This window comes from Microtus ochrogaster, linkage group LG5 (assembly GCF_000317375.1).
Source record: "Microtus ochrogaster isolate Prairie Vole_2 linkage group LG5, MicOch1.0, whole genome shotgun sequence".
Taxonomy (NCBI): Eukaryota; Metazoa; Chordata; class Mammalia; order Rodentia; family Cricetidae; genus Microtus; species Microtus ochrogaster.
In genome coordinates this window covers 38,265,513-38,282,716 of record NC_022031.1, presented here as the reverse complement: position 1 = coordinate 38,282,716, position 17,204 = coordinate 38,265,513, and the positions used below count along the sequence as shown (strand labels likewise).

Below are 17,204 nucleotides of genomic sequence, written 5' to 3'. Positions count from 1 at the left end.
CTGTCATCACAGAAGCCGCACGTGGCCGGGGTGGGACCTCAGACGACCTGCAGCCGTCACTTTGTCTCCTCCGTCATCTGTTGGGGCAGCCGCCGCCAATCACAGCCTGCCGACCCGGGCCAAGGAGCGTGTGTGCCCTGGTGAGGCAGGCGGGAGAAGGGGCGGGGGATAAAAGTCTCTGCAGTCCAGAGGGGACAGTGTTCACGTGAAAGGGACCTGGAAGGAGTTCCACCAGGCTGTAATCCAAGGGGTTGGGTCCTGATGAAAGGCGGAGAGAACCAAAGGGGGCGGGAATCGGGGGGTGGTGCTCAGGAAAGCAGAGGATCCTGGGGTAATGCAAAGAAGAAGAAAGGGGCGCGGTTATGGAAGGGGCGTGGTTTCTGCTGCAGAGGAGGAGTCTGAAGGATTAAAGAACCGGGGCAAGGGGGACCAACCCGGGAAAGGTGGGAGCTGGGACAAGGGAGAGGGTGGGCCGGGCTTTGCGGGGGCGGGGCTCGGACCCAAGGGGCGAGGTTTACAGGCCCAGGAGGCAGCTAAGGCTGCTCAGTCACTACTCCTACTACCTTCCCAAGTGCAACAGGACCCACGGAACTACAGGTGTGGGGCGGGGTGCGCGTGGAAAAGGAGGAAAAGCCAAGGGTGGGCTTGGGCAGACCTGAAGTAGGACCACTGTTAGCGAAGAAAAGAATTTGGAGATTGTTGTTCTGGAGTGGATGATGCGGAATTGGGGGGAGCAGTTAGGGGTTCAGTGTGCAAGGAGGTGCACTCTCTAGGGGCTGTAGTGGGGGAAGGGCGGGAGTGCTTTGTGAATTTGGAGGTTAGGGTTAGAGAAAAGGATTGCTGTCTGATGTGAAGGATTAGAGGTGATACTTGATTTGGAGGAATTTCAGGAGAATGGGGGTCTATGTGATGGAAAACTGGCTGGTGGTCTAGCATATGGGAGAGTTGGTGGGGTTGTGTGGAGAAAGAGGGATGGGTTATAAGGTACTATGTGAAGGGCAGGAGTTGTAGGCACCCCTATTGGGGAGAATCCTAATTCTTCTAGAGAGTAACATTCTATCTACTGCTTTGTAGGGCCTCCAGGAACATTTGTGGTCTGTGTTCTAGGAGTGAGGGTGCTGAACTTAATAGAACAAGAAGCTAATCTAGTGCTACTGGATGCTGAGCTCCTAACCCCTCCTTTTGACTTGTGTACACAGAGAGCAGGCAGGCCCTGCTTGCCTCAAGGGTTTGTGTGACCGTGACTTTAGATCCTACTTCGAATCTGTCTAGCTGAGGCTAGGACACCTTCCCCAACTAGTATCTCTCGGGACCCTTTCTGTCACTGGATTCCTGTCAATCCCCAATCTAGTTCCTGTTCCTACAGAAGCCTGCTTTGGTCTCTGCCCACCCCACCCCACCCCCTGCCCTGCCCTTATGCTCTGGGTGTGCTCATTTCCCACTTCCTTCCTCACACTGGGGCCTGGCCTGGTTCTTGCCAGTCTAGGATCTGTGACCTGTTCCAGACTTTGTACTTAATGTTCAGAGACCCTGGTGACCAGCATGCAGGCTCAAATCCCACCATGCTACTACCACCAACACCTCGGCCAGGAAATCCCAAGTGACTGGAAGCCACATTTTACCTCTTGCCAGAAACTGATTTCTCTACCTTTGTCCCTCTCTGGGTGGGGAATTACAGGATCCTCAGAAATTCTGGGGGTTCTCTAGAGAGAAATGCTGAGAGGTAGTGAAGGTCCTGTATGCTTTGAAAGGTGGGCCACTATGGTAAGCGTGACCTGGGAAGGGATGGAAGGTTCTAGCCCAGCTAGGGGATGAAGAGAGAATGGCTCCCTATGCTCTGGAAGTAGACTGTCAGAACACAAAGTGGGGCCAAGACAATCAATGTGGTGCCACCGTCCTTTTTGCCTCTGGATTGGCTTGGGGACGGTGGGAAAGGGCTGCCTTCCACACCGTGACTGAACGGGTGTGACAGTGTTGCTGAAAAGGGGCCCCAAGCCAGCCTCCCCACACAGCCACCCAGTTGCTGAGAGCCTGGCTGAGGAAGGGAGGGGTGCTCAAGACAGACAAAGCCATGGGGTAGGGTGGGGTAAAGAAGGGCCGACTGAAGCCTTTTGAGGAGGCACTGATTTCTATGGCAACACTGCTTCCCAGCCGCTCTTTATCAGAGGGGGGCGGGCCTAGGGCAGAGGCATTCAAGCTTCCTCTGGGCTAGGGCATTTTGTGCAAGTGGGTGGGGCATAAAGAGAAAAGCCACCAGTTTGCTATGCTGAGTATATAGCCTTTCTGCTTTGCTCCCAGCAGCAGGGAATTCAGTTGCTTGTCCTCTGTGATGGACAAGAGTGCGCATTAGCCATTAGGATTATAAGGCCAGGATTGTAGATGTCCTCAGCGGTCACTGTTTAATGGAATCCTTATTTTATTTATTTGTCTGTTTGGGTTTTTTTGTTTTGTTTTGTTTATTTTGGACTTGGGGACAGGGTTTTAAGTAACCCAGACTGTCCTCAAACTCACTATCTCACTATGTAGCCAATGATGACTTTGAACTCCTAATCTTTCTGTGTCCTCCTCTCAAATGTTGGGATTATAGATACCCACCACCAAACCCAGGCTCAGAACCTCTCATTTTAAATTTGCAAATTTGTGGTCAAAGAAACTGGCTTCTTTCCTAAGGCTACTAGGTGAGAGAGCAGGAGTTAAGATTCAAGTTTTCAAATTGCTGTTCAGTATCTGGGCCCACTGTTTTTGTCACTAAATTTTTTATTGAATACCTACTGTGTGCCAGACTCTGAGAATGTTAGCACTAAGAACAAAGTTGCTGTTCTCACGGAGTTGCCAGTAAGAAGGAAAAGAGAGAAAAATAACACAAACAAACACATGTGTATGCTTGTGAGAAATTAAATTGAGGCTCAGGCCTTGAATCCCAACACTCAGGAGGCAGAGGCAGGTGGATCTCTGTGAGTTTGAGGCCAACCTGGTCTACAGAATGAGTTCCAAGACAGTCAGGGATACGCATATTTCTCTGGGTAGAAACCCTGCAACAAAAACAAAACAGAAAAAGTAGCACCCCCCGAAAAGAACTAAATTAGTGATATTTATTTTAAGAGGAGGGTGGGCAGTAAAGCGAGTCAGCTCGTGAGAGCACTTGCTGTGCAGTCCTGATGACCAGGATTCCTGTCCCTGACCTCATAGTGAAAGAAGAGAACGAAATTCTCCAGGTCGTCATCTGCCCTCACACATCATACATGCAAATACCTGAATCATCATAACGAAGTAGAAAATGTTTGTTCTTTTAAGAGAGGGTCTTATTACGTAGCCGTGGCTTGCCTGGGGCTCTGTGTGTAGGCTAGGCTGGCCTGAAACTCCCAGAGATCTGCCTGCCTTTGCCTTCCTAGAGCTGGGAATAAATAAAAGCATGTGCAACCATTCCCAGCAGTGAATAATTTTCGTTTGTTTGCTTTTTGAGACAGGGTCTCTCTGTGTAACCCTGTCTGTCCTGGAACTTGCTCTGTAGACCAGACTGGCTTCAAACTCATTAAAGGCAGGCAGATCTCTGTGAGTTCAAGGCTACACACACACACACACACACACACACACACACACACACACAGGCACACACACAAAGCCCTAACAACCATAACCAAATATTAAAGTCAGGCTGTGTCTAGGTAATCCCAGCACACCAGCAGCAGAGGCAAGAGATTACCAGTGTTAAATACAGTCTCAGCTACTAGATACTCTGTCTCAAAGAAACAAAGCAAAGACAATAAACAAAGCACCCAATAACTCCTAACCTTCTGGAAGCTAAGGCAAGAGGATCATGAGTTCAAGGTTAGCCTAGGTTACACAGCAGAATCTTGGCTCTAAAACTCAAAACAACGAAAATGCAAGCTCAGAGTTTAGCGCAGCTAGGTATGACCTCATGCATGATTGAACTTCTTTCCCCAGGGCACACTGAGGCCTGGAATATTTTCGTTTTTTTGTTTTGTTTGTTTGTTTGTTTTTCGAGACAGGGTTTCTCTGTGGCTTTGGAGCCTGTCCTGGAACCAGCTCTTGTAGACCAGGCTGGTCTCAAACTCACAGAGATCCACCTGCCTCTGCCTCCCGAGTGCTGGGATTAAAGGCGTGCGCCACCACCACCCGGTGGCCTGGAATATTTTCGATTCTGACTCCTTTAACATTACCCCCTCATTTTGTACAAAGCTGAATATTGAGAGTGTAGGATAGTAAGACAGAACCCGGCAGAGCTGCTGAGGGCTTTCCTGAGATGGTCTCTGTCTCTCCTGTCTTCTTAGAGAGCTTTACCAAGCAAACAGGTTCACACTTTGATATGATGCAGTTTTGCGAGGGCTTTGGCAATTTTGTCAACCCTGCTGCTTGCAGGAGGGAGGCCAATCTAAGGGAAGTACGTCCTTTTGGGGGGGCTTCCTACTCATCAGAGGTAAGGAGAAAGAACCCTAGAAGACTGTTGTTTGCTGTAGCTAATCGTAGAGCACAGAGAGGAAGCAGGGGGAAGGGGACACCTCTTTACAGTTCAGTTTCAACTGACGGTCCTGGGGTCTTATAGCATAGGCACAGCAGAAAAGGACCTTGGGCCTTACTGGGCCTTTAAACTATGACAGAGTGAACTCTACTTCTTTTGGCTCTGGTTCTTGTTTCCTGTTTCTGTGACTGGCCAGGAGGAAAGGTCTGATTTGGTGACGCCCTGTCTGACTTGCTGTTGAATTCAGAGGACAAGGTAGACAAGGCTATCCATTTTCCTAGGTTATCTCCAGAAAAGCCCCTCTAAAACGTGTCCGTGAATGCCTGGTCTTTGCAAAGATTCCATCTGGTTATGTGCAGAGCCAGAGGACAAAGGTTAGGGATGCTGATTCTGCTGCCACTTGATTTGGCTGGACAGGGCTGGGCCTGGGGCCCAGTGACTCAGGAGGAGGTTGGTGAGATTGAGAGAGCTGAGTCATGAAGACCAGCTTCGTGTCAGGAGTGACTCTGGGCAGAAGCCTCTTTAACTCATTTCTTAAGGTGCTGTGCTTCCTCAAACAGAGCAGAGGCCTCTCAGAAAAAAAGTGCTTCAAAGCCCAATCCGAGAAGAGTTTCGAGATACAAAGAATAAGGCCTGAATCCCTAAAATTTGAACATATTCCTGTCTCAGGAATTCCCTGGGATTAGAAACAAACACCAAAAAAAAAAAAAAAAAAAAAGGAGGGGAAAAAAAGGGGGGGTCATCTTTCAGTATGGATGGAGATAGCCTCTGATGTTAGGTCTTTTTCTTCCCCTCTGACCTGTAGGAAGCAACAACCCTCTCACTTGGAGCTCTGTTTAGGAATGCTGGGAGAGGTGAATAGGCTTGGAACCTATCTAGTCTTGGTTTTGGTATGAGAAGAATAGGCTGGAGCTTCCTATTATAATTTACCTCAGAATAGGAAGGGTGGAGGAGAAACGTTTGTTGAGACGGGTGAGGATGAAGTCTGAAAGGGTTAAATGACAGGACGGAGAATTACTTGGGTCTTGGACAGAAAAAGGGTTAAGAGGGTGGGCGGGGCAACATTGGGTAGGCCTGCCCTTATGTGGACCAATAGATGTGCGCCCCTTGGAGAGGGCGTGACTCACACTTGAGGTTGCGGAGAGGCTGGCCTCCACTGGGCCAATGAGCATACTTATTGCCCAAAGAGGGTGTGGTTTTAGGGGGGCGTGGCAGCCGTGGTCGCAGTGGCGGGGGTGGCCGGGCGCTGGGCGGGGCGGGCGGCCCCATCAGCTGGTAGGAAATGGCCTGTGAGTCAGCGGGGCAGCGGAGTCTGCGGCGCGGAGCCGGGGCGGCCCCGGGGAGGGACCGTCGCGGGGAGGGGTGCAACAGCGGCTAGAGGGGCTTCGGACGCCAGGGCCCGCTAGTGTTGCTTACGAAGCTGATCAGAGAAGAGCCAAGCAAGAGCAAGGCTCTCAGCCTAAGCCACCCTTTGTCTGGGTTGGGGGCCCGTAACAGGGGAGACTGATTATCCGAGGGGAGGGACCGGGACGGGACGGAAGGGCCCGGAGCAGCGGCCACCACAGCGGAGCCAATTTGGGAGCGGGGTGAGTGTGTACTAGGTGGAAGGTGCAGATCTTCAAAGCCTCTGCAGGTTATGGGGCCTGCCCCAGGTTGTGAAGAGGAAGGGAGTGAGAACCGACCTGGGAGGCTAAACAGGGGGTGGGGGATCTTCCAGAACGAGGAGTCCAGGAGCCAAGGTGAGTCTACTTGTTTGAGTTTGAAGGGGTTGCTGAAGTCTGCTCCCTCTCTCTTAAGGGTGAAGGACTCTAGGTCAGGAGCCAGAGGGAGGCTGAAAAAGGCTGACCTTCCTACTCACAGTGGTGGTCTTTGAACATTTACCGTAGCGTGTGTAGCCGTGTGTGAGGACAAAACGTACAGCAGTGAGCAGCAGTACTCTGCATAGGATAAGAGTGAAAAAACACATGGATAAGAATTCTTCCCGGAACACTCCTTGGTCAGGGTGAAATGGGTGTCGTGAACACTGAAGGGAAGGAAAGAGTGAGCCTAGGTGTTCTTCTTATACTAGAACCTCTCCCACCTCCTGGGCCTAACAAGTATCTGAGGGTACAGACCTCATGGTATTCTGGGACTTGTTGTTTTTGCTGGCCTTGTTCTCGGCATGTTGGGAGCTGTAGTCCTTGGCAGCCACAGTCTGGCACAGCTGTTTAATGCCAGCTGCTGCCCATCCCCTGCATGGAGGGTGAGGTTTGGCTTATCCTGGCCTGTGCCCCCTCCCTGAAGTCCTGCCCCATGAGTCAGCTTGAAGCCATGGTCTAAAGCCAGACCGGCTGGGTGGCAGAGGAGTGAATCTTCGAGCGTCTCTCAACAGGGAGGGAACTAATAGGCTCTGGGTTAATGAGCAGATGCCAGGCATGCTGGGGTCAAGTAGAGCATCATGCCATCACCTGACTTCCTCGAGGCAAGGACTCGGGAGGCCAACTGAGATGACCTGGAAATTGGGATGCTAAGGAAAATGCCCTTCTTGAACTTTAAGACCTGGGTGGAGAATAGGAGGGGCAGAGATGAGAACAGATTGTACTCTCTGAACACACTGCCATTATTAGTGTTCTCCTCTTTCTAGCCATCTCACTCACCATCAAGGACCAGAATACTCTCAGGATCTCCATGCTAAGGAGGTCTGTGGAAATGGGAACGTGTGACCTGCAATGATGGGGGTTGTTGACGCAGGAGAGCTTTTCAGTCCCTAAGTGTAAATGTCTCCTTTCTCTCTGCCTCCTACCACCACATCTGCTGTTGCAATTCTCCCTGTCCTCGGGGAGGCTTTCTCTGCTCTGTCAGAACTGCTGCCCAGCTCACTAGGGCTGGTATTTAGGCTTTTACCAGGCTTGTGTGTTTCTCCTGAGCTTAAAACTGGGCCTGTCCTCAGGTCTGGCATGATCAAAAGTGAACAGAAGTATTTATTGGGTTCCAGGATGTGGTGACCATCATGGGGAAGTCTCAGAGGAGAGACCTTCAGAGGGGATGGGCTTTGAGCTATCCAAAGAAGGGGAGTGGGAAAGAGGATTTTGTTTAGTTTGTTGGAATTTGTTTCTTGTTCGTTTTCTCTCTCTCTCTCTCTCTCTCTCTCTCTCTCTCTCTCTCTCTCTCTCTAGACAGGTTTTCTCTGTGTAACCCTAACTGTCCTGGAACTTGCTCTGTAGACCAGGCTAGCCTGGAACTCAGAGATCCACCTGCCCCCCCCCAGTGCTGAGATTAAAGGTGTGTGCCACCACCGCCCCAGCCTGTTTTTTTGTTTTGTTTTGTTTTATTTTGTTTGAGGCAGGGTCTCTTGTAGCCTCAGATGACCTTTGAACTCTCTGGTGTAGTGGAGGCTGGATGTAACCTGGTTTTTGTTGTTTTGTTTGATTTTGAGAGAAATCCTCAAAATGTACTAGACCAGACCTAGATTCAAGATCCTCCTGCCTCAGCCTCTAGCATTATGCTAAAGGGCGCTGTGGTTGGTAGTGCTCACGGGCTGCTGAGCAAATAAGGATGGCTGTTGGGACAGCTAACCTTCAACTCGACAGTCTCATCACTGTAATATTGGCTTCTGTCCCAGGAATACCACTTTTGTGCCTGGGCAGCACAGAGAAATGGTTTAGGTTTTTTTGAGTATTGGTTGTGCACTGGGGGAGGGGCGTGGAGAGATTCTCCTGTTGTTTCCAGTTCACTGCCTGCTGCCTCCTTATCTCTGGTGTGCAGGGCCTGGGGGGAGGGGTGAGAACCAGAAAGTGCCTTCCCATCAGGTTCTCTCCTACCACTTGTTTTTGGTTGGATTTCTTTTCTCTTGCTAAGAAGACAGATTGCTGGGGGCAGTTGGGGTTTCAGATATGAAGGGCTGGCATGGAGTTGACTTGAAGCTTGTAGGTGTGTGATGGGGTGTGACTGTCTTCATGACCTCTGCCCCCTCTGCCCGTGGCGCTCTCGGGTGGCACTTGCCCCTTGGGATAGACGTATGGAAGTGGGTTGTGTAACTGGGTGGCCTTGAGTAAGAGAGGTAAATTATTGCCCTATCCACCTACTAGCTGACATGGTATCTCTGATCTTTGGGGCATCTTATCCCCTATTGGCCAGTTGCCATGATAGTGACCCGGACGAATGGTTCATCTTGCCTCTACTCTCTCAACTAATACAGTCAGGCACGACTTGCTTCTCTGTTGACTCCTCAAGTAGCCCAACTCTTCTACCTGGGCCCTGGGTCTCAAGTCTGCCTCTTCTGTTTCAGAAGAGCTTGTGGCAAAGGGGGAGGATGTCTTAGTGTATGCGCTAATATAGTAGCCCATATTAATGGAGGGATCTTTACCCTTGGCTTCAGGGATCCTGACTTAGATTTTCTCTTTGCTTTCAGGGTCCAGCTGAGTCCAGGAGCTGCACGGAATGGTGGCAGTCACCTTGCCAGTGCAGTGGGCATGGACCAGACTGCAAGCTAGAGGGACAAGACATCAGACAGGAAGAGCAGACACACACCTAGGCTTGAGGCGTCTTCATCGGGGTAATTTCCAGGAAGGAGGGAATAGCAAGTTCAGTAAGACTCTGGAGCGAAACGTGTCCCCCAGCCTGGCCTGGAATTCTGAGAGTAGCCTCTGAATTACGTTGTTAATCGGTCCCAGGATCGGTCAATTTTACCTCCACATTCTGTTCAAGGTCACCTGCTGAGGATGGAGGAGGGTCTGAAACTCAGCTGGAAGAAAGAAAAATTCTTGATTTCCCCTGATCTCCTTTTCTTCTTTTTTACAGATGTCCCCAGGCCCCCCAGCTCAGGCCCAGCATAAAGGCCGTGTGGGGGGCCCCCCCTGACCCAAGGGGGGCTTCATGCGCCACGTGCAGGCGGAGCCGTCTCCATCCTCAGAGCCAGAGGCTGGCCCTTCACAGCCTCCAGTCAGACAGGGGACCCTCCAGGGTGGCCTGCTCATGGGCTACAGCCCAGCAGGGGGGGCGACATCCCCCGGGGTCTACCAGGTATCCATCTTTTCCCCTTCAGCTGGTGCCTCTGAGTCTCCTAGGGCTCTGAAGCGGCCGGCCCCTCCTACTGAGGGTCCCCGGGAGCTGAAGAGAGGCCCTGGGCTGGGGACCAGAGAGAGACTACCCCCTGAAGAACCATCTACTGTGGGACCTTTGAGCCCAGAGGGACTGGGTCTGGGACTGGGTGTGGCCAGCCAGCATTTTTCCCATCATGGCCTCTGTGTTGTGGAACAGGGAGGTAGTGTCACCTCACCTTGGACTTCAGGGACCCAAAGTACCCCCTGGCCCTCTTCAAATACTTCCTGCAATACTTTGCACACCAGAGACTGGGCTTTCCCAGATCAAGGGGGACAGGGGTACCTGGGGGAGTCTCCAAGGCCAGGCCCTTCAGGCCAGCTGCACACACTTGACACTGATTTGCACAATCTTGCACAAACAGGGGGTAAGAGCCCAGTGGCTAGGGTGGGCAACGGGAGCAGCCCCTGGCCTAGGGAGTCCCCTGGAACTGCCAATGGGCACAGTCCCGAGCACACACCCCCTGGCCCTGGACCTCCAGGCCCCTGCCCCACCAAGCGAAGGCTGCTGCCTGCTGGAGAAGCCTTGGATGTCAGCTCTGAGGATGAGGGGCCAGCCCCTCGGAGGCGCCGGGGAACCCTGGGCTGCCCTCTTGCTGCCAATAGTTCTGATGCCAAAGCCACACCCTTCTGGAGCCACCTGCTGCCTGGGCCCAAGGAGCCTGTTTTGGTAAGCCAGTGGATGAATTCATCTATTCTTTTATTTATTTTTCTTTCTTTGGAGACAGGGTCTTATGTATCCCAGGCAAACCTAGGTTGCCAGGGATGACCTTGAACTTCTCCACCTTCCAAGTGCAGTGTTGGGATTACACAAGGCTTTTGCCACCCCCACCCCACCGTAGTGTCCGTGGTGCTATAGATTGAACCCAGGGCTGTGTGCATGCTATGCAAACACTCTAATCAACTGAGCTATAACCCCAGTCTCTTGGTCTTGTTTTTTGAGACAAAGTCTCAGATAGCCTAGAGTGACTTCAAACTCCCTATACAGCCAAGCATGAGTTCTTCATCCTCCTGCCTCTGTCTCCTGAGTGCTAAGATTACAGGCATATGTTACCACATCCAGCGTACTCTCAGCACTTTTAAGTGGACATTTGTGTAGGTGAAGGAGGCAGAGACTTATAGAGATGTTCTTCAGAGAACTTGTAGTAAGTCCTTATCCCAAAATATGTCAGTCTCTCTTCTCAATATTTTCACCATAGGACCCAACAGACTGCAGTCCCATGGGGCGGAGGCTGAAAGGTGCCCGTCGCCTAAAGCTGTAAGTGACCAGATTCTCCCTCTATCCTGGCCATGAGAGCACAGGCAGAAGTCTCTCACTTTCCCAACACTATATATAGTAGGGAGCCCTGGGAAGTGGTAAAGAGTGGGGCCCAAGGATTGGATATAGGACTATCCAGACTACTCGGACCAGCCCATATGTGCCCCTTCTCTTTCCAGAAGCTCCCTTCGAAGCCTCCGGAAGGGGCCAGGCCTGCTGAGCCCTCCCAGTGCCTCCCCCTTAACTACCCCTGCTGTCAGCCGTACCCTGCTGGGCAACTTTGAGGTAACTCCTTTTGGCCTTTGTGGTTAGGGGTTCCTGGAGGAATTCAGTGGTGGAGTGCGGCGCAAACAGACAAAGGAAAGAATTGGCGTCACTCTCAGACTGTGTCTAACCCCCCCCCCCCATACCAGGAATCATTGCTTCGAGGACGCTTTGCGCCATCTGGCCACATTGAGGGCTTTACTGCAGAGATTGGAGCCAGTGGGTCTTACTGTCCCCAGCATGTCACGCTGCCTGTCACTGTCACCTTTTTTGATGTTTCTGAGCAAAATGCCCCGGCCCCCTTCTTGGTATGACCCCAAAGTTACCTGAGAGGGGTTGGGGGTAGGAGGAGTGGGAAAAGGTATGCCTTACTTGTCCTTCTTCTAAGAGTTAGGCAGGGTCATGTGGGCAAAACTCTACTATGGGGTGAGCCTAAGTCCAAGGGAAGACATTACAGAGCAGCCAGGGTTTAGTGCGCATGGCTCTCTACTTCCTAGCCTGGCTAATGGATTTTGATCTTCCCAGGGTGTTGTGGACCTGAATCCTCTGGGGAGGAAGGGTTACAGTGTGCCCAAGGTGGGCACCATCCAAGTGGTAAGTGAGAGAGTGGTACCCAGAGGGAGTTGATGTGGGAAGAGAGGAAAATTAACCCATAGACCCTGCTGACTTGGACTGCCCTGTCCCCAGACCTTATTTAACCCCAACCAGACTGTGGTGAAGATGTTCCTTGTGACCTTTGACTTCTCGGACATGCCTGCTGCCCACATGACCTTCCTGCGCCATCGCCTCTTTTTGGTGCCTGTAGGTGAGGAGGGAAATGCTAACCCCACCCACCGCCTCCTCTGCTACTTGCTGCACCTCAGGTAAATACAGGCCCCCGGGAATGCTGGGGAAATCCTGGTATCTGTCCCGCACTGACTTGGTCGGCACTGTCTGTCCCCTACTGACTTGGTCCGCGCTGTCTTCCCCTAGGTTCCGGAGCTCCCGCTCAGGCCGCCTAAGCCTGCATGGAGACATCCGCCTGCTTTTTTCCCGCCGGAGCCTGGAGCTGGATACAGGGCTCCCCTATGAACTGCAGGCTGTGACTGAGGCCCCCCATAATCCACGTTATTCACCTTTGCCCTGATTGACATCATCTTAAATTAGGTGGGCCCAAAGCCTGCCTAGCCTGCTCCATCCTGGACAGGGTAAACCGTGGAGAAATGGTGAGAGCCCCTTCAGGCCTGAATTAAAGTCCTCACCACGCTCACACCCAAATTAATTATTTGGGTGTTTAAAGCTTCTGATCCTTCCATACTCTGTCTACTCTGGGTCCTCCATGTGCCTGTCCCCTCCCTTGGGTTTTCCAGGCCAGCTTAGGTAGTAGGGAGGAACCAGAGCTACCCTGAGATTGTCCCAAGTTCCTAGGCAAGTAATGCCAGTGTTGCCTCCCTGTCCTGGGCAGGGGCCACTTATTATTTTATTTATTTTTAATTTATAATTTATTCAAATTGGATGGCCTTGGTGATCTCCCAAACCTGATCATTGGCATCACCCCACTCTCAGATACTGCTCCAACCTCAGGACTTGAAGAAGCTGATGTCGGGGCGAGGGAAGAACTGCTCTCCCTCGGCTGAGGGCGGAGAGTGGATTCCAGAGGAACTGAGTCACTAGGCAAAGACTCAGCTTCCTGCGTCCTCCTCTATTCCCTTCCCTTCCCTCCCCTCCAATCCATCTTTGAAAGCTAATGTGATTGTGTGTGTGTGTGAGTGCGTGTGTGTGTGTGTTTGCGCATGTGCAAGTGCTCATGCAAACATACGCATGCACACAAACTTGGGTTTGTGTGTGTGTGTGTGTGGGAGAGAATGTGCATGTATGTGTAACATAGGGGTTCAACTACCCCTTAACCTAGGGCTTCAGACTCAGTCGTCCCTCTCCTCCTGCCTGTGTTTCCTTGCTTTGGGGTCCTGACTGAGGAAGGTGTCCAGGGACAGAGTCAGGCCTAAGGACTGGGGAGCCTCCTCTCACCTGACCAGACTCTGACCCACCTACCTCAGCTGGGATGAGGGGTGCCCCTCTTATTCGGTCATGTGGTTTCCAGTTACCACATTCCCCACTCAAGACTCTGGCCCAGCCTCAACTGTTATCTCTTGGGGCTTGACTGAGGGGAACAAGCATTTGCTGAAACTTGAAAACAAAACAAAAAACAGGAAAAAATCGTACCTGGTACACTTTTTTAGAAAAAAAATAAATTCTTGTTTGGAAACTTGAACTAAGTTCTACTTTTTTTCTGTGTTCAGAGGATGCGGATGGAGAGGTAGGGCCTAATTGGAGCTGGAACTGTTCTCTCTTCTAAAGAGGAAGCAACAGGCTGCGTGGGATCTTAGGCGAGGTCGGGCTGATTCTTGGAGCATAGTCCTATTCCTCTTCATAGGATAAGGTGTTGGGGGTGGGAGGGTAGCGTGAAGCTATAGACGCTAAACTCTGAGGATGTGGATTCTTACACTAACTCCCTAGGTCACTTTAGCCCTTCAGAACCTCATTGCCCTCGTATGTCGAACAAGGATGAGAAAGATGATAATACAGGCCGTTTAAGGGATGTATTGGAGTGTCAGAGATTGAGCAAGGTGACATGCTCCAGTCAAAATGAAAGACTGAGGCTCTTTCCTGGCCTCAACGCAAGGAAATCACGCCTGACAGTGTCTGGCTCAGAAAATATGGAAAGAACTGTTGACGCCTTGGGAAAAGAAGGAAGAGGGGGAAAAAAATCTCCGCCCAGTCGTCAAGCAAAGTTAGGCCTCCTAGTTACCATGACAACGGGAATGGGGTCAGTCCCCGGTGGGTGGGTTGGGCACAACAGCCCGACTACCCAAGAATGTCACTATGGCAACCACGGCAACTCGTCAGCACCAAACCACTGATTGTTATGGTGACAGATTAGGGCAGTTATACGAGCTGGGGAGTAAACTGAGTCACGGCTGTGGATACAGAATTTGGTGGGAGGTGTTTCTCTACCACTTGCAGACAATTACCTCAGTTTCGACTACAATACCCAGGAACTTCTTGACACCCAAAACAAACTTGCAGCCTCGGGCTCTCTCTTCAAAGTCTACGTTTCCCAGGGAACGATTTGACGTACGCTCTGCTAAGTATGCCAATTGGGGGGCGGGACGGACGAGGGCAAAAGTGAAATGAGACGCCGGAAGTACGTCGGGCGGAGTGGAACATCAGGAGGAAGGGCTCGGGTTTAGGCTTCAGGAGAGGCCGCTCTGCCCCACCTCTCGTTGGTTCCGGAGGTCACTGAGGCTGTGGGAAATGCTGGCGCGCGCGGCGCGGGGCACTGGAGCCCTTCTGAGGGTGAGGACGAGGCAACCTTCTTCAGAGGCCCGGGACAGAAATCACCTGGGTCCTCAGCTGGGAAGGAGCGGGATTCCAACTTTGGGGAAGGACTGGGGTCAGAGGTCATGGTCCCCACGTGAGTCATTCTCCGGGGATCCTTGGGGGTCGCGATTTAGGGATATGCCTTCCGAATAGAAGTGGGGTTCCTCGCAGCGTCCTCAGTCGACTCTGCTCTTTCTTCAGGGCTCTGTGCAGGCTTCTGGCCGCGCTCCGCGCCGCGCCTCCTCTGGACTGCCTCGAAACACCGTGGTGCTGTTTGTGCCTCAGCAGGAGGCCTGGGTGGTGGAGCGGATGGGCCGTTTCCACCGGATCCTGGAACCAGTGAGAATCTCTTTTGTTCTCCTCCGGCCAGCCAAGTGATCGGGTCTCTTACTCATGTGGGAGTGGGACTTACCCGGGGCCTGTCTACACTTTTGCCTTTTGACTACTAGGGACCATTCCTAGCAGGGACCGGATCTGACAGAGCCCCTGACCATCACATCCGTGTTCCGCTGCTTACCTTTTACCCAAGTATTCCACAGGCTGCATTCTTGAAGCTACCCTTCCTCTCAGCCTCACCTGTCTGCCTAAAAATGCCAATTCTTGCTGGCTCCCATTCTCTTGACATTCAGTGGCCTAGTCTTTCATCCTTGTGCTCTTAGGTTTCCCTATCAGTGACACCTCAGCCTTTGAGGACACGTCCTGGTAGAAGCTATCGCTTTCCTGGGTTCCGTACATGACTTTCTGCTTACTCCAAACTTAGCTTGGATTTCAGGTTTATTACTCCCACTGAGAACCTATGACTTCTTTTCCCAGGGCTTGAATATCCTCATCCCTGTGTTAGACCGAATCCGATATGTGCAGAGTCTCAAGGAAATTGTCATCAATGTTCCGGAGCAGTCGGCTGTGACCCTTGGTGAGAGACACGGGGTGATGGGGATGCGCTAAGTGCATTCGGATGTTATTGCCATTATCTGGGGCTTAGGAAAAAAGAGCTGGTTGGGACAAGAGGCCTGACCACCTTCCTTTTCTCTTTCTTTTGCTTCTGTAGACAATGTAACTCTGCAAATAGACGGAGTCCTTTACCTGCGGATTATGGATCCTTACAAGGTATCTGCCCCAGCTTTATCCAGCCTTCTCAACTGCCCCTCATTAAAATCTTGTATCTTTATTTCTTACCCTATACTTGCCTTTTTCAGGCAAGTTATGGTGTGGAAGACCCTGAGTATGCTGTCACCCAGTTAGCTCAGACGACGATGAGATCAGAGCTTGGCAAACTCTCTCTGGACAAAGTTTTTCGAGTAAGCAGATCCGGGCCCGAGGGCTTGGGGGCACATTCCTTGCCCTGCCAGAGCTTTTCTGGAGATGAAGATTAGCCTGGGACCTTCCCAGTTTAGGCTCTTGATAGCTACAGTGACTTACCTGCTCACATTTATCCCTAGGAGCGGGAGTCCCTGAATGCCCACATTGTGGATGCCATCAACCAAGCAGCTGACTACTGGGGTATCCGCTGCCTACGCTATGAGATCAAGGATATCCATGTGCCACCCCGAGTGAAAGAGTCTATGCAGATGCAGGTGGGGCGGGATCAGAATCCCCTCCTGTGGTAGATAGAGGTGTAAGTCCTGGGGAGGGTTCCCCCTGGCTTCTTCTTGATGGGGGTCGTTCGGGCTTCCAGGTAGAGGCAGAGCGGCGGAAACGGGCCACAGTTCTAGAGTCTGAAGGGACACGAGAGTCAGCTATCAATGTGGCAGAGGGGAAGAAGCAGGCCCAGATTCTGGCCTCGGAAGCAGAAAAGACTGAACAGATAAATCAGGCAGCAGGTGAGTAGCATAGAGGCTGAGGGAGGAACACAGCATGGGTTTGAGAGGTAAGTGCTGGAACAGGAACTTTGAGGTACTCTCATTTCTTGGGTCAAACTGTCTTTTTTTTTTCCCTTCCAGGAGAGGCCAGTGCTGTTCTGGCCAAGGCCAAGGCTAAAGCTGAAGCGATTCGAATCCTGGCTTCAGCTTTGACTCAACATGTGAGAGGCCGATGGGTGGGAATGGGGGGAGGAACAGACAATTAAAGGGTTTCGCTCACCTACCCTTATGGAGGGTTCCTGACACTGTGGACTCCATTAAGCCAGACAACATGAGCTTGTATTAGGATTTGTATACTGCTTCTCCAGGAACCTGACCTTTCTCTTCTCTCCTTAAATTTGTGACCTTTGATTTTAACCCCCTGTGCCCACAGAATGGAGATGCAGCAGCTTCACTGACTGTGGCTGAGCAGTATGTCAACGCGTTCTCCAAGCTTGCCAAGGACTCCAACACAGTTCTACTGCCCTCCAACCCCAGTGACGTCACAAGTATGGTGGCTCAGGTTAGAGCTCTTTGAAGACAAGCGTACAATAACAGTGTCAGGAGCTGAGAATGGAAATCCCCAGTCAGTCCTCCAGATACCTGTGCCAGTGTTCTGAGCCACCCTGGGGTTATGGTTTGCAGGATTCGTATCACTGACTGCAATGCTTAGGAAACTTGAAGGAACAAGAAAAAACAAGGGGCTGGGGATGGTGGTACATGCCTGTAATATCAGCACTCAGGAGATGCAGGAAGTTCACAAGCGAGAAAGCTATCTAGGCTCCGTAATGCAACCTTGGCTCAGAAACAGGGGAAGAGAAGGATGAAAGAGGAAAGGGAGCCGGGCGGTGGTGGCGCACGCCTTTAATCCCAGCACTTGGGAGGCAGAGGCAGGTGGATCTCTGTGAGTTCGAGACCAGCCTGGT

General features: G+C 51.7%; 2 protein-coding genes across 6 annotated transcripts in view; both read left to right on the top strand.

Annotated features, from left to right (window-relative positions):
• Window positions 1–517: 517 nt before the first annotated feature.
• On the top strand, window positions 518–13,308 carry Fam214b (family with sequence similarity 214 member B). Of its 3 annotated transcripts, none has more exons than XM_005362061.3 (9): window positions 518–597; window positions 8,871–9,014; window positions 9,260–10,228; window positions 10,758–10,816; window positions 10,996–11,101; window positions 11,230–11,388; window positions 11,606–11,674; window positions 11,768–11,943; window positions 12,053–13,308. In XM_005362061.3, exons 3-9 carry the CDS (start codon window positions 9,335–9,337, stop codon window positions 12,204–12,206), a joined length of 1,617 nt encoding a protein of 538 aa, XP_005362118.1. In that variant the 5' UTR covers window positions 518–597; window positions 8,871–9,014; window positions 9,260–9,334; the 3' UTR covers window positions 12,207–13,308. The 3 variants fall into 3 exon arrangements, with proteins under 3 accessions (XP_005362118.1, XP_026642593.1, XP_005362119.1); XM_026786792.1 differs by lacking the exon at window positions 518–597 and adding an exon at window positions 5,769–6,066 and having other exon boundaries at window positions 10,999–11,101; XM_005362062.3 differs by lacking the exon at window positions 518–597 and adding an exon at window positions 5,770–6,066.
• A 979-nt stretch (window positions 13,309–14,287) lies between these two features.
• The window catches only part of Stoml2 (stomatin like 2), a 3,441-nt gene continuing 524 nt past the window's right edge, over window positions 14,288–17,204 (top strand). The window contains exons 1-9 of one of the 3 annotated variants that reach the window (XM_005362060.3): window positions 14,288–14,416; window positions 14,642–14,779; window positions 15,254–15,353; window positions 15,489–15,547; window positions 15,637–15,738; window positions 15,880–16,014; window positions 16,116–16,260; window positions 16,381–16,460; window positions 16,673–16,801. In XM_005362060.3, coding sequence (XP_005362117.1) covers window positions 14,375–14,416; window positions 14,642–14,779; window positions 15,254–15,353; window positions 15,489–15,547; window positions 15,637–15,738; window positions 15,880–16,014; window positions 16,116–16,260; window positions 16,381–16,460; window positions 16,673–16,801 — 930 coding nt within the window. In that variant the 5' untranslated portion in view covers window positions 14,288–14,374. The other 2 variants (XM_013351809.2, XM_013351807.2) reach the window with 2 other exon arrangements.

Bases quoted from the DNA above. Each gene is read 5' to 3' on its own strand.
- Fam214b (XM_005362061.3), top strand. From the start codon at position 9,335: ATGCGCCACGTGCAGGCGGAGCCGTCTCCATCCTCAGAGCCAGAGGCT. The intron at 10,229-10,757 runs GTAAGCCAGTGG...TTTTCACCATAG, and splicing joins GGCCCAAGGAGCCTGTTTTG to GACCCAACAGACTGCAGTCC. The intron at 11,675-11,767 runs GTAAGTGAGAGA...CCCTGTCCCCAG, and splicing joins AGGTGGGCACCATCCAAGTG to ACCTTATTTAACCCCAACCA.